Below are 15,692 nucleotides of genomic sequence, written 5' to 3' on the forward strand. Positions count from 1 at the left end.
TGTGTAACGGGTACTTCCATTGAAGAATGTGTCCAGCACCAGAAGATGCGTTGGTTGGGACATATGTTACGTATGCCGAACCATCGTTTGCCGAAAAGAGTGCTGTTTTCTATGCCCAAGTCAGAGTGGCGTAAACAGAGAGGTGGCCAACCCTTGACTTGGAGAGGAGTATGGAGGAGATCACGAAACGCTTGGGTGCTGTCGGTGCTACTCGTCTTCCAGGATGGGGACCGCGTTGTCCTCACTGTGCCTGGTTGGAGACACTACAAGATATGCTTGCCAACCGATGTCAGTGGCGTTCTTGTTGTCAGTTTCTGTCCAGATTGCCTGAGTGAATGTCTGGAGGTGTAGGCACCTCGGAATGATTGTGTTAAGCTAGCACTAAGTCCCTCCCCAATCCACCTTTATTCTTTTCGCAATAAGGCTTTCAAATAAGTCATGGTTGTATGGCAGTGAAGCATCGGTGTTGAACACTGATGTCATGCTGTCGATGATGATGATGATTGCATATTCTCTGAGAATCTCAAGTCAATCATTACTAGGTAAGACTTGTGAATAGCCCGACCTTTCCGTCAAACACCCAGTCTTTCCCTTCAGTTATTTTCCCGTAGCTGGTATATTGTCTTGAACTCGAAAAAATCCCTGGAGAGCCTCTTCCTGAATGAGACATTTCCTTACATGAAACGACTTTTTCTGGGCTTTTGATTCCTTGTTGTTTTTGAAGCCTTTCTTTTTAACTAAGCTTCATGTCTGACTGATGAGGCCAGGTGCGTCAACAAAATTAACTACCTCGCTTACCTTGGCTGTCGGAAACACTGGGAAGTTTTGTTTGTGTTTATGAAGTTCCGTATGAGCTGCTCGTGCCAGACCTTTACAGTCACTGGACTTTGCCATCTTCATACTATTCTTTGTTGATCTACCGCTAGATCAATGGAATGGACGGTGACACTGGACGAGTTATCGTCAAGTTTACAATTTCCAAGGAGATCGCCTCCGTCCTTCAGCCCATGCTGCGTCTTGTCCCTGAAAAGGAATACAGCAAGTATGCGAACTGTTTGAGTAAGTTGACTGTTCCGATACCACCCAAGGACTTTTTGTGCTTCGCGTCTAGGTACACTGGTTAAATTTTTGAATTCATCTCTCTCGCACCGGTTGTTATCTCTCTGATTGGCCGTAGTACCCATTTGTTTTCAGTGATGGGATTTTCGCAGTGGCACTTTTGACATTTCCATCCCGCATAGCGCTTTCATTTCGAGGCAGTCTATCTAGTTTCACTACCGCACATTGCCGAGGCTTTCAATGCTTTCTGAACACGACGACTTGCATAACTAACCCGTCGTACGTCGTCCATTGGTAGCTTCGAACTGTGGGTTTAACCAACTCTTCAATATCCCTTAGCTTATCGTTACGCTCTATCCCAAATGACACGATCTTTTGTCGAATTCAAACCAGTTTCACTGACAAAGGTCCCTCTTTTTTCGCTGTGTTTCAGACCAATCAGAAGTGGATTTATACAAAGCGGAAGAGGAACAACTGCAGCAACAGGGAGCAGCCGATCCATGCAAGTCTTTCTCATCCTACAACGACCGATTTCCCTACAGCAAGATAGAGCGGGATTCCTACGTACCGCCTCATAAACCCAGGTAGGTCCTTTGTTTCCGATAGCTTGGGTGTTGATTTTCTATGTACCCGATCTACCCGGGATGGTTATGAAATCAGTTTGCGATGACCAACCTAGGGTTCTACGCGTTTACTTGCTCTCCTATCGCCCCCTTCAAAGTTTGACCTATGTAGTCTGGTGTCATCGAACTCGTGACGAGACCGATAAAACGGTCTTTCACTTAGGCAGCGCAGACGGGACAACCTGGTTAGCACACTAGACTATGGTGTGTCCCTTCAACGGGAATTCCCCCCTGTAGGTGAAACTAGCTTTTGCTGAAGAAGTACTCTACAGCTACTTCATTTTTACTGATAATCATCAGCAGTGCACATCTCACGAAACTGCAACCTCCCGGCCAGTAGTTAAACAGGAGCGGCCGATCGGCATTGTGATAAACTCGCACTTGGACAGGATATAGCGCCACACATCTACACCAATCGGTGACGTTTCGACTGGCTCCTCGAGTAACCGCTTGTTACCCATCGTTCTTCCTTACATTTACTACAAGCAGTCTACACTTGGCCCGCCAACTTCTACGCATGCTGAATCATAGATGTTCGAAATGAGTACGGTTTCGTGCCTAATTTGAATTATTGCCTTCGAAAAGAGGATCAGCGGATGGCTTGTTGAGAGTGTATAGGACTGATTACTGCCGGTGTGACCGATTCTCCAGAATGTGGTTCACTTGACCCTCCCGGGGTTCGACTGAATGATCAAAAACTGACTTCGGTAGCGTGCTGGCTATCTATTTCCATCCAGATGGTCCGACCGGATATTGGAATTTATGCATCTACGAGTGCTTCTGTTGGATCGTCACCAGACTGCTCATGTTTCCTAACTGATTTTTAATTCCACAACAATCCCTTCGTATAATTTGTCGCGGTCCTGTTGCAGCATTGTTGCCACAGGTGGTGGTATGTTGAAGGCTTTTAGAGAGTTTACACAGACCTGCCCCATATGTCCTCATGACGTAGTCAGAAAAAGTCAAACTTGTCTGCTTCACTGTGCATTCAGTGCTGTTGTGGTGTATTTTTCTTGCAGTGACAGGAGCACAGATGTCCCACTGTGATTGCTGCGCGGAACGAAAGGTCCGTCACGAAAAGCTAAAGCAACAGATTCCAGATGACCACAGGCTGAACGAACTCCGAATAAGAGAGAGTTTTTAGGACTGTCGGTGTGCAAAATATTGCAGAACGATTCTTTGGGATTGTAAGGCAATTTACTGGTACCGACGATTGACATGTCTCCCGGTTAAGAACCGTTAAACGAATATCCATGTCGCACCCATACTCACACTTCCTCAAAAACTGCCAATTTTAGTTACTACTACCAAACGTTTGAGTAAGATAAAATCCGGCAACTTCATCGCCCAAAGGTCCGCATACCTGGGGAATTCTGCACATGGCAGCGAATTGTACGTTGAGCTGGGCAATTAGGCAGCCACTCAGTCGTTTTCTCTCTAACTCTCTTATTGTGGGCCTTCTGTCAACTTGGAAAAACAGAGCACATTCTTCGTGATATACAAGACCTGGACCACTATTGCTCAGGCACCCTCTCTCATCACCTAATTTCAACTTTTTCCCGTAAGGTGCATCGTAGCAAGACATCAACGAAAATGTAGCCCTCGTATTTTCAAGCACGAAGGATAGGCAATTGTTTGAGCTTTGGTTGACTGAGCTGCTGAGTCAGTAAGTATTGTGCAGCCAAGTGAAAAAATTATTACTTCAAGAGTACGAAAGCCAGTCGCGTTGCTGTTACCTCTGGTTCACTGATCAGCTCTCGTCATGTACAGCGTACTACTGGGACGGGCTTAAAAATATCCTTCCTAGCGTGGTACACACGGGACACTCGTATGAGTGCGGAAGCCAGCGGAACTAAAACTCAAGGCACTACAGTCAGAATACATTAGCTCAATGAGGCTGAATAACACTGGAGTGTCGAGCAAGAAGTAGGAATGTTCATCAGATGGTTATCCTGGGTAGACTAAACCAGAAGACCAGGTGATCGCTAGGTCAAGCAATGGCGCCTACATTGTCAAGAGAAATACATAATTTAGCTGCTAGATAGGTATCTTGCCGACCTGTTGTCACAACACCAACGAATATACGTCCACACCGATGGAAAGCGCGTGGCCTTGCCGAAAAAGAGGTTACATTGGATATGGATGCTCTCCGCCTCATTAGAGTCGGCCGGAGAGCGTGTTTAGCGTGGGTGGTGGCGGCATTGTGGATCAAATGTGTACTCTACTCTGTTATCGTTAAAGTGGTCCCGCTAACTCTCAGTATGATATTAACCTAGCCACATGACCACATCAACTTCTGGAATGACAACCACGGTAATCGGACGGTTGCTTAGTCAAATCTATCCACTCGGTCATAAAGCATAAAAGTGTATAATCAAAGGATTTCGAGTAAATGTTCATGGGCGAGTTGATCCAACACGAGTATGGGAAAGGTTTAGTCGGGTCCGAATGATTACCGGCACCAGTGTTCTCATTTGGTGTTCCTGTCGTCGGTGATGAGTACCGGCCTTCAGGCATTAGTTGTATAAAATAATACCTTGCAGTTGTATCGATATAACGACTGTTACTGGATTATCTCAAGCAGTTCAAGGTGTACTTAGCACCGTGTTTCATTTCAGTTATCCCTACGTAGATGTTGTCACTTGCATAAAGTTGTTGGCCACCCAGTCTAAGGAAAAATGCCCAGATGCGGTATTGTTGGCCCAGTTTTGGAAGTACTCTTGAGCAAATGTGACTCAGCAAAACAATCAGTTCAAAAAAAGAAACCAATTGCGCAGCGGGAAAGCAACCACTAACACGTCAAACGATAATGTAGGTCAACAGGTCGTACGTGTACATCTCTCATTAAGTAAAGCTCGCTTACTCATCGTGTGCGTAAAAATGAGGACTGATACTGTCTTTTGATAGGTGGTCCGGATCGCAAAGCGTGCTAGAGGAATCGAACACGGAGAATGGCCTCAGTGGCTTGCTAAGCACCGCACTCAAAACACAGGTGGGAATAATGTGATGTTAAATTATACTGTCGGGTGAATGTCGAATGTTTATTGAACTGACATGGTGCGTCTCGATGAATTCTCCCACTCTAATCCACTTTCTGTTGCATTGCACAACCACCTGGGGCGTCCATTTTCTCTAACCTCCCCGAAACTTACAAATGAAGGAACATGATATTGTCTCGTGTTATTTCCCCATATGACAGCTCCAAAAGTTACAATTCTTGGGCGGAAAAACGCATGTCTCCCTGGAACCATTTCGCCTGCTGAGTGGGCATTGAGTTGGCGGGTTTCACTCGGTATGACTGCAAGAAGGGGACACGTTTCGCTTGAGGTGTCACCTCCTTCCCAGCTTAATAAACCTTGTCTAAAGGCATCAGCAAAGCGTTCAGCTTGAGCATTGGTAATGGGGTGGGGTACGCAAGTATTGGTTCCCTTGAGAAACAGAAAAAATTAGCAAAGCCGCGCTCTGTAAATTGAGCTCTATTATGTCACCAGAAGCTCCGCGTACCACAAACACCTCTGGCAACCTTGAAAGGCATTGATAACGATCAGGAACACAGACCATCTCACTGGGCCGGCGAAATGCAATGGCTTTCCAAGCTGCCGTAAACTTGAATACAGCTGCATACTGCCTGCAGCCACTGGCAGTCCTTCAGCGCTCGTATCAGTGGGGGGGATAGGCTTAACTTCGTGCGATGGCTTTCACTTCGGTAATTTTAGCAGTTCACTGATCATCCATTTCAAAAATGTCAAGTAACAAAAAGTATCAAGTAACCACTTGCAGCAGAAGATGGTGCAAGTCCTGGCAATCGGTTGAATAGAGATAGGAAGGTGCCGGACGAAATTTGAAAGAAGATCGTTTGATTTTTTTATCGGTTGGACCTGTCAATGGAAATTTGAAAAAATAGAAGCCGTTCAGCCTCAGCACCCTTTCGGTGCCTAACTGCCGTGCCACCAGAAGGAAGCACGAAGTTTGGGAAACCGCCAGCCTAAAAAGGGGGAGTTGAGAGACAGAGCTCGGGTTCGAACCACGGACCTCACGGTCAATAAATTCACGCCCTAACCACTGAGCCATCTCGCCCGGAACCGTCAGTATCTCCATCGAGTGAGGAACGTTAGCAAGGTAGATCAGTGTCACACCCTTGAGTTGCAGAAAATGCACTCTGGGGTATTTGTTATTCCAGTATATTGATGAATGGTAGCATATTTCGAAATAAACATCTTAGGATCTGGTGTGAGTCGAGCATGCAAGTACTGGCTGTTCTGTGTGTACATTCGCACATCATTCTGTCGCATCGTCTACTCTGTGAATCCGTATGCAAGCCTCAGACTGCATTAAATCGAACTTTACGCCGAACTGTTTTGCACATCTCTGAGTTAACGAACAGATCTGGCTATCCGATAAAGGGAGTGGGTGAGAAAGTATGAGGGAAGCGGCCATTCCATCTGCGAAGCAGACTCACTTGCACACCAATTTGATTCTAGCGGGCGACGCAGCTGAACCTCCCATTTATGATATTCTTCAGCCGAATACGCTGCACAAAGGCCTCTTCATACTTCACTTGGCACAATATTTAAAATATCGCGATGTATTTCCCTAGCAGTACGCCTTTCGAAGTTCTGCAAAACCGCTAGACGCTGAAGTTGGGTTAATCCTTGATCCTGATCATAAGGTGAGCAAACAGTGCCTCAATTAGACTGTTTACTCACAGCTCTGCTGCGACCGTGTCAGTCACCATAGTTATCTTCCGTCTTCCGCAACTACTGTAATTCCGGGGATGTGTGATCCATACGTCAAAGATTGGGTCACTATAACTGCAAAAAACGGTTACGTATGAAACTACCCGTACAATCACTTGTTCAATGCAACACCCATATGTGTCGGAGACCAATATCTATTTCATTATGACACGAAGTATCTGCTCGTCACCTAAACTATTTATGCAGTTCGCAAACAACCATACTTTGCAAGTCTCGGAAACTAGAAACCATACTTTTGGTTGATCTTGTGACCGAGTAACTAATGTTTTGTCACCGTTTGATTTGGCTTGTCCGATTAGGGATGCGCTAATCGGAACCGGATTACAGTCACAACTTTACGCCACGAACCAAACAGAGGACATCGCAATTTCTGTTTCAACCAGACGATGTCACCAGCGCCTACTTCAGGCTGTGACCGTAGTTTTGACGTAGCTACTGTCTACATTTATTATTCTATGAGAATAAGACATTCACCAACGCCTGCTTATGCTGGAGCACTACCCATAAAAAACAGTACTTCACTGGCGCAAGCTTTCACCAATGATTCGGACGATCGCACCTTCGGCCTGTGTTTTCGGCATGATGGTAACACAAAGACGTAGCCGACAGTTGGTCCCAGGCCGATGGTCAAGATCCTAGCGTCTTTGGTTTCCTTTCGTTTTACTCTGTCATCACAAGAATAGTCTTATGTGACAGGGGAAATGAATCAATGAACTACCAAATTTTGTCAAGAAAATTCGAGTCTATAGATGTAATATTATGAACAAGCTTGGAATTCTGTATTGGAAATCCCCCAAAGAATGGAAATTGCGTTCTTCGTTAGCCATATGCAGCTACGGTTTTTAATAATTACTCACAAAAAGGAAATGCCCACCAATCGCCGCGATTTTGCCACTCTGTTGTGACGCAAACATAATCGAGATGCTACTATCATGTTCAACTTGTGGGCCCTTCTAAGTTTTACTGAATTCCACCTCTGCGACAGTTGGTTATATCACACAACAATGGATATGAAGCTAGAGAATGAGGTGGAACAGTGTACACTAACTCAATATTGACGGAGCTCTCAACTGTCTTGTTTTGCTGTTGTAGTACAGCTTCACAAAACTATTTTATTCTACGATTTCTTTCTTATCTTTACGCCTGAATGGCGTAAAGGTCACTTGTTTGACTCAGATGATAGGCTTGACATCCATTATGCAAGTTATCTTATGGATACGGTGGAATACATACTTTTAGAATTAGTGAATGCCACATCATTCATATGATCTCATCACAATGTCATTTTCTGTTCAAAAACACACGTGCTGTCACATTTTTGTTGGCCTACTGATCGCATTAGAAACAGTTGCCCTATCACAGTGAAAACACCTCTCTCGAATGGACACTTCGGTTGGTATCAGTTAGCCCGGTCTTCTGGAGATGCGTAATATGTTTTCTTATAATTCAAGTATATTTCATTGGCTAAACTTATTCAACTCCGTCCGATGCTCTTTCCATTTTAGTTCACTCCTCTCGTGCGCATTTCTTTTTTCAGTCATCAGCCCAAACCCCACGACCCATATTCATGGGTTCGACCCAAACTATTGGTCAGACTTCTGGACCGTCACTATCTGAATGGAAAATACTACAGACAAAAAGTTAGCTTTTCCATAGAGTTTTTCATCTTCCCCTAGGTCACTATCACCAAAGTGGATTCTGGACTTTGTACCTGTGTGACACGATCCGGAGAAGTACTTGAAGGTGAGTTTACGGCATTTCACTTAACTACAGCCATAGGAATCCACCCAAAGTATCTGAAGACGGTGATCCCCGAATGCAATAATACAATGGTCATGATCCTTCATGGGCCTCGTAATGGAGAGGTTAGTTGACCAATTTCCTATTCTCGTTATCTGCTTCATTAATGTCTTGGTTACACCAGTGTGTGAGAATTAGAGTAGCAGCTAATTTTTCTTCGTGAATGATACTTGCAAATCCACAGATGAGAACCGAAATGAATTAATCTTTCTCTATCGGTTGCCAGAGCTCTAGCTGTACGCAAATGGATTGACCATTCGATTTCTAAGCGAATGTTGCTTAGGTCCCTTGGACGACTTTTGACGTCAGTGTTTCGCGTTCCTATCACAAACCCACCTAACTTGTCTTTTTGAACCGTAGGACTAGAATAACATCAAGACCCACTTGATTACTACTATTCTCTTCCGCTGCTCAGTTACTCTTCCGGCAAGTCGTTTCCGTTCAGTTAACCAACTACCAGCCACATACCAAGGGCACTTTGGCTCCAGGCGCTAGAGTTTCGGTCACCGAAAAGTATGATATAGGTAAGGGAGAACTATGCCTTGGATTTGACAATATATTCAGTGAGTTGATGTTGGATCAATCTGGCCGTATGATGAAGCGGGAAACTGAGTAGTCCCACACTGAAAGTGATAGCTTTGGTCAGCTCCTGGGCTGAGTCATATCTCCTAATGTCACCTATCATTGGTGAATCAAGTCCCGGGTTCTTCATTCAGGGATGCGATATTTGTCAATTCGATTGACTTTACTAATTAGTAATTTCATGCTTCTTCATCAGGGCATCGACTGCCCGCCCCTCTGTCGTTTTGAATCATCACAGAGTTAAGGAAAAAGAGCTGAGACATGCAAAGTACCTTTCTTTATTCCCAAAAGCCATATGGTGCTCCTCAGCATTGCCACCCATATGTTCCCACCAGACCCGGCCAATACTTCAGAGACACTGATGGTCAAAAAACAAATGTTTTTCTACGTTCTCTGCGCGTAGAGGCCACGTTTCTGACGCATAAATCAGTATGGATAGTCCTGCTGTACCTGCACAAAATGATGCCAGCGAGCACCTTGGATTCAACGGATAACAGGCTGGATGCATATGACGTTCTTGTACCCTCTTCGAATACTGATATCATTAAAGAGGCACTTCACTCTACTGCGATTCTGTTTTCGTTCGAAATCTTCCGTAGTCAGGTCGTTAGGCTGTTCGCCACCTTTAAAGAGTGTAAGGTGTGGGCCTTCCGGGCTGGGTGTCTTGTCGGATCGGAAGAATGGTATTTTACGCTGTATTTCTGTTGTCAACGGTATTCCATTTAGGCTCGTTGGTTCTACCATAGGTTGTGTTGAATGAGGTCAGTTGAACTGTTCTTCAAAGTGTTCAGCCCATCGCCTAAGACGGTGATTTTGTGAGTGAACTGCCTTTTTCACATAGTGTTTCACCGACTTCGTCTTGCCGGTTGGTCGATCAGATGAAACACAACGCGGCAGTTGGCTGCAGCGAAAACCCCATCCATCTCCTTGACCTTCGAAATCCACCAACATTTCCTCTGATTCTTCAGGCTCTCGGTTATCCTGCGTTTGAGAGATCTGTGTGCGCCATTGACCTTCGCCACCAACATTTCCTCTGATTCTTCAGGCTCTCGGTTATCCTGCGTTTGAGAGATCTGTGTGCGCCACCGTAGTCGTTAGTTACTGGTATGGCTTTTCTGACAGCAATAATGTCTGCTTATCTCGGCAATATCCAGTGTTAGTTTGGTCGTGCCAGGAACGGATGGCGTCCAGCACACAACTGAAGACTTTGTGCTTCATGATCCGCATGCTGAGTATTAACACGAAATCGACCACCTAGCTATGCTTCTTCCGCACCTGATCGTTCAACTTAGCTGTTCATAGCACCCGCCTCGAACACTATATCCGTTCTTCTTTATGACTGATGTAGTCGTGACAGATCTCGATAAAACTCGTCTTTTTCAGCTTCATAAGTGCAGTCTATCAGAGCTTATGAATACACGACAAATATAGCTTATCACATCAACCCTCACTGATCTCAACTGAACCAGGGAACTGCACAGCGCAAAGATGGCTGTTTATTAGGGTCCAGTCCAATAAAGCACTTTCAGTCCTAGAGCTGAGTGTAGTTCCCACATCGCAGTTACCTCAAGCCACTGTTCTGGGATCGCCTGGTACCCGAAGAGTGGACTATAAGACAGCTGAGTTCGTCCTAAGCGGCCTGAGGTGCACGATCGAGGAAGGGGGTTTTTATATGTAGTCCAGTGACTCAACATACCCCGGCAGGAAGGAAAAGAAATTACTAGTAAGAGATGCCTGTCTCGAAATTTGAGAAAGTGTACGGAAATGGAAGGCTGCAGCGTAGATCAGGTCTTCTAGGTTTATTGAGGAGTCGTTTTGGTTTATTTTGCTTGACAGTAGTGTACATACCGAACACTGGTTAGGGGACCAACAGATGGATTACCAGCAGTGCATCATCTGGGCGAAGGGTTGTTGATGGGGGTGGTAAACGAAGAGCTTCAAGGGCGAATGATGCACCTCGGCTACCCAGTTCGATGAAAGGGGTTTGTTTGACTACCCCACTTTGAACCTTTAACTCAAATGCTTGTCCCACAAGATAGTAGGGATTTCTCTCGGGAGAACCCTACCCGGAGCCAATGACTCAATTATCCGACCCACATGTCTGTGGAAGGCTTTCCTATCCCTAGTGCGCAGGGAACGATATCGGTGGACACAGGCCATCGCAATTCAGCGAGAAGTATGCCACTCCACCATCTTCGAAGAACTACCATAGCTCAACAGTATCGATCTGAGCTAGCCCAACCACCACTGCCTTGGTACTGAGCACGTGGACAAAGCATCGCAAAATGTGAAAATAGCTATGCTAACTGCGTTCAGTGCCGTCTTTCCGACTTCCCTGATTCGACCACAAGACCACTGGATGTCGTCGAGATCCCTATCCATGGTTGATACCAGGAAATCCATGGTTGATACCAGGAAATCCATACCAGCAGACAATCAGTACGATTGTGCACGCAAACCCCTCAAGCACCATGTAGTGAAGAGCCTAAGGAAAGACCGAGAGCTCTGGTGGACATCGAAAGCTCTGGAGATGGAGAACAGTCTTGCTGCCGAAAACAATCAACTGACTCTAGGTAAGCAGCGGTCAGTGAAAAAAGACTGCTCATTAATTCACTCGCAAAAGCATCGACTGGAAAGATAGGCCGAACACTTCGAAGAACAGTCTAGATAGCCTCCTACAACAAACTCTGGGGCGAATGAAATGTAAACATCAGTCGCCCGTCGGAAGGAGAACTAAAGTACGGAAGGTCCGCACCGCAACGTTAGAAGGCACCAGGACCGGACGGTCTGTATCCAATCCTCTTCAAATAAGGCGAAGAATTCCTGGCGACCCATCTAACAAAGCTTGTTGGCGCGATATAGAAGGAAGAAGACGTGCCTGCAGAATGGGGATGTTGATGTGTGAAAACCACCGTGACATCAGCCTGGTAACTGTGGCATTGAGGATGCTCTCTGGTCTTATCCTTCGATGTCTGACTGAACACAGTGAGAGGCAGATCCGCGAAAACCAAGTTAGGTTTCGTCCTTCAAGAGGATACGTCGATCTTATTTTCACCCTCCGACGGATTCCGGAACGGCGACTCTGCTTCTAGCAACCAACAATGGTGGTCTCCCCTGACTTAAAAGCTGTCTTTGACTCTGTGGACCTCAGGAACTGTGGAAGTGTCTACGGAGCAAAGGTGTACCCCATAAATTCTTGGTTTTCTATGCCAATTCTCAGTCTACGGGTGGCTCTCTGTCCTTAGTACACCACATCAAGTGGCGTCAGATTGGGCGCCCTCTTTCACCTTTCCTCTTCAGCTTCGTCATCGGTACGATTATCAAAGACTCACTACCAGCTTCCAATTTCTGTGGGGTCCAAGTGCTCCCGGGGCGTTCGCTTACAGATACCGAGTGCGCAGACGACATAGCTCTTCTTGGATTTGATGCCGTGGTAACGCCAAAAATATTACGTAATCTAAATAATTCTGCCTCACAGTTTGGCACACGCCTCACACCTGCGAAGTGTTCGCTGGTGGTCATTGTCAACGGTCGGACAATCGGAGTGCGCGGTTTCCAGGGCCAACCTTTTCTAACCTATCCGTGCTCAGGAGAATGCAGCATCGCATCTTCTACAAATATGGACGTGCTGGTCGCTTGAAGGATGCACTTCACCATAGCCACGCTCTTATCGCAGAGGACAGTAAGGCTACCTCCAGGCCGCCTCGTAACATGATTTTTAGCAATACAGTGACCCGTTGTTCTTCGTTGGGCTGCACCCCGTTGGCTTTCCTGGTATGATTGCACCTTGTGGAATGGAGTTCCAGCCGGTGTAGTTCACGGAATGGTTGCAGCACTGAAGCCTGACCAGTTGGTTGTCCTGGGAGTTCGCGGTCGAGTGTTTTAGGTCAAATTATCATTAAGGGGTCGCACCACTTGGTGTTTTCCTTTAGTTGAATTTCCAACTCCGCTTGTATCCATACTGCTTTAAAATTCTATTTAACGCGTACCGCGCTATCCTGCACATATGGACGGGTGCAAACAACAGTACTTCACTAAGTATGGGATTCTCTAACTGTACAGCAACCAGCCGTAGTGTGAAATTCGCAGTGTTTACTAGTACCGATGGTCGTTATTGCAGGTACAATGAGTTGTCATTCGCCTTCTGTTGTAATTGACTGCAAACCCCGGCTCCAGACTCACCCAACAGCTTACTTACGAACAATCGAGTGCAAAGTAACAGGGAGCGATGTGGTATTGAAACAGCACTTCGGACATTTATTCAAGGCAATCCGGTCGATTGGCCCCGCTTATAGTTCACACCTGAGCACTAAAAGATCATCAGTTGTCGCTGGTCGGCTTCTTGAACGTTCACTCGATAGTTGGCTCTTCTGGCACGCAGATTCTGAAGTGATTTCAGTGGAATTGGCGGTTCCCCGTACTTTTCGGATTTTCTGAGGTTATATTCATGAATCTGACCTTTCTGACACTGACTCAGAAAGTTGGTCTTAATGACCTCGTTTCCGACTTCGTCGATAGACTCCACGCGTGACAGGTAATACCAAATGCGGTTTGCACTGAACCGCACGTGCAACCGTCTGGATGCCTTGTATCCGAAACAACAAGACCGAAGGGTGAACAGGACGAGGCATTTCTAAAGCCAGTAGCCAGCCAGTCGATGCTCTATAATTGTCAAGTCAGGTGGGACAACTAAACAGGTGAAGTCCCCAGGGTATGCGGGTAGCGACTTCCACCGCTCATAAGACGAACACGACGCGTGGCTTACTAGTGTTTGCCAGCATACAGTTTATTGTGTACAACCGTGTTATATCTGCTGATTCGCCGGCCTGTGGTATCTGCTGCTGACCCGCTCCAGTGCCTAGTGTCGGAGAGAAAAAGACTCACGGAAGGGAACACAATAGCTATACTCCAAAAAAAGTGGTTGCGAGAGCGCGAGTGCGAAAAGTACAACGGCCTCAAGCTTTTTATTGGAAGGACACTGTCTGAACTTGGTCCAATGCTGACGCACACGGTCTGGCTGCGATGTGCTGCATATTGCGGGGGCGTTGTCTATCTGGTTAACATCTAGCGGACCTGAGAGTCTCGGTAGATTTCGGGCATTCAGTGGTTACTTTCAGGAAGCTGACCTTCCTGATAAACCGCGGTCACAAAAATCCACTTCTGGCATCATTGTATTCTTAATCCTTTGGATTCTCCAGAATTTGTTGTGACGATCATTTGCAAACCATGATGGGGACAAACTAACGGTTGAAACTAATGGTGTCTGCTTTCAGTAAACCTTCGGCCTGCACTACCGGTAAACTAAACCCGGATCGAACATGAATGGTGTTCTCTAATTAGCCAGTCCGACTTATTGTGTTCTAAATGCAAGGTTGTTCATGGTTAGTCATTTCTGGCTCCAGTAAAATCTATGAACAGCGACTATGTTTAGGTCTGTTGCTCGTGTGTCCTGACGGGGACTTGTGCGAAATACCAGAAAATCAGTTTCCGTCTAGTTTAGATCCAGCAATCACCTCTGTTCGCAGTATTTAGCATTCAAAAGGCTCGGAACTAAGGGTTATCTTATTCAGATTTTCATAAGTCAAACGATCTGATTGTTCAGTCTCGTTGTATCAACCGATAGCGACAAGTCGATCGACTCTTATTGATTTACGAGAACATCGTTAACCGTACACAAAGCCACAATCATCGTTGCACCAGTATTATCATAACGATGGTTTTTCATGTGCGCAAGTCTTCGCCTACAATAACGTCACCAAACAACGCCGTAACATAATCTAAACCAGCAAAGTCGCCGACAAGCGCGTACATTGTGGACGGACATCCGTTTCCTGGTTTGCCTGTCTGATCGAACCATTACGCTTGGTTTCGTCAGAGAATAGTTAGCGACATATGTGACTGACCCTAGGCTGCATGTGGACGACTTTTACCCGGTATAAACTCAGGGGAATGAGACCACTTCGTATAAACTGTTGGCCGGTAACATCAATAAGCTGAATCCGGATCACGCATTCATAGTACCTCATAGTTAGTATTGACTTGGTCAATCAAGCCCATATCTAACCGATATAGTGTTCTGTTGCCATCCTTGGTGTCGTCTGCTATGTGCTGTATGGCGATGGTCAAGATAAGTCGATTGTGGCATTCTTAGGTGGCCTTAGACAGGCAGGACTGATGAACTTACTTTATTCGCCGAACTTTCGCCAACGGATCGTTGTTTCTGTCGACAGCCAATAAGTTCACGCAAGTACGGTCGTAATTGCCGCAGTTCCAGCTAAATCTGGCATCTTTTCCGGCAACTCCAAGGCAACCCTTGTATCTTGTATGCGTCCGCTCTCTAGCTTGAAGTTGTCTGTCGCCGAATTGACGGATACCAACTCGCATAATTTCCCACCATGCCATCCTGTTTTGTCTCATTTCCCCATTTCATCAAACTGATGTTGGTAGCTTCCAAATATTGTTCCTCTGGGGCATTGGTCTAGCTATCAATAGCGTTAGTAGGATTCGTTGTTGCTACTCGCCTACACAACCCAACAGACTGTTTAGGTAGATAGGTGAAGTTCTGATTCCCATTTCCTTGATTTATCGCTGCTTCCCACTTCCACCCCATATACAGATGGCCAAGCTGATGGAAAGACACTTGGAAACGAATGAGGTTGACCTGCGAACACGGGCAGGGACAATGATATCACTCAGATACGATCAAATATGCATGGTTTCTGACTGACTTACATTTGGACTCTTACACCATTCCCCGTCCCCAATGTAAAAAAACCCCATCTCTTTTAAATACATTGTCAGCGACAAACTGCCGTTCCCTCATGCGACTGGGGCCGTCTGCCGTGATATATTTATATATATATTTATATAT

General features: G+C 45.8%; 2 protein-coding genes across 2 annotated transcripts in view; one reads left to right on the forward strand and one right to left on the reverse strand.

Moving 5' to 3' along the window:
- Positions 1–15,625, forward strand: part of T265_14733 (hypothetical protein) — a gene marked incomplete at both ends in the record, with an annotated part of 21,735 nt that extends 6,110 nt beyond the window's left edge. The window contains 6 exons of the mRNA XM_009175004.1: positions 927–1,059; positions 1,493–1,643; positions 7,977–8,079; positions 8,116–8,182; positions 8,219–8,304; positions 15,438–15,625. Coding sequence (XP_009173268.1) covers positions 927–1,059; positions 1,493–1,643; positions 7,977–8,079; positions 8,116–8,182; positions 8,219–8,304; positions 15,438–15,548 — 651 coding nt within the window. The remainder of the gene's footprint in view (positions 1–926; positions 1,060–1,492; positions 1,644–7,976; positions 8,080–8,115; positions 8,183–8,218; positions 8,305–15,437) is intronic.
- T265_09030 (hypothetical protein) lies at positions 5,445–9,143 on the reverse strand (the record flags this gene model as incomplete). The annotated part of the gene is made up of 2 exons (XM_009174994.1): positions 5,445–5,841; positions 9,094–9,143. The coding sequence occupies 2 exons, from the start codon at positions 9,141–9,143 to the stop codon at positions 5,445–5,447; spliced, it is 447 nt and encodes a 148-aa protein (XP_009173258.1).
- Positions 15,626–15,692: the final 67 nt, after the last annotated feature.

This window comes from Opisthorchis viverrini (genome assembly GCF_000715545.1).
Source record: "Opisthorchis viverrini unplaced genomic scaffold opera_v5_251, whole genome shotgun sequence".
Lineage (NCBI taxonomy): Eukaryota > Metazoa > Platyhelminthes > Trematoda > Opisthorchiida > Opisthorchiidae > Opisthorchis > Opisthorchis viverrini.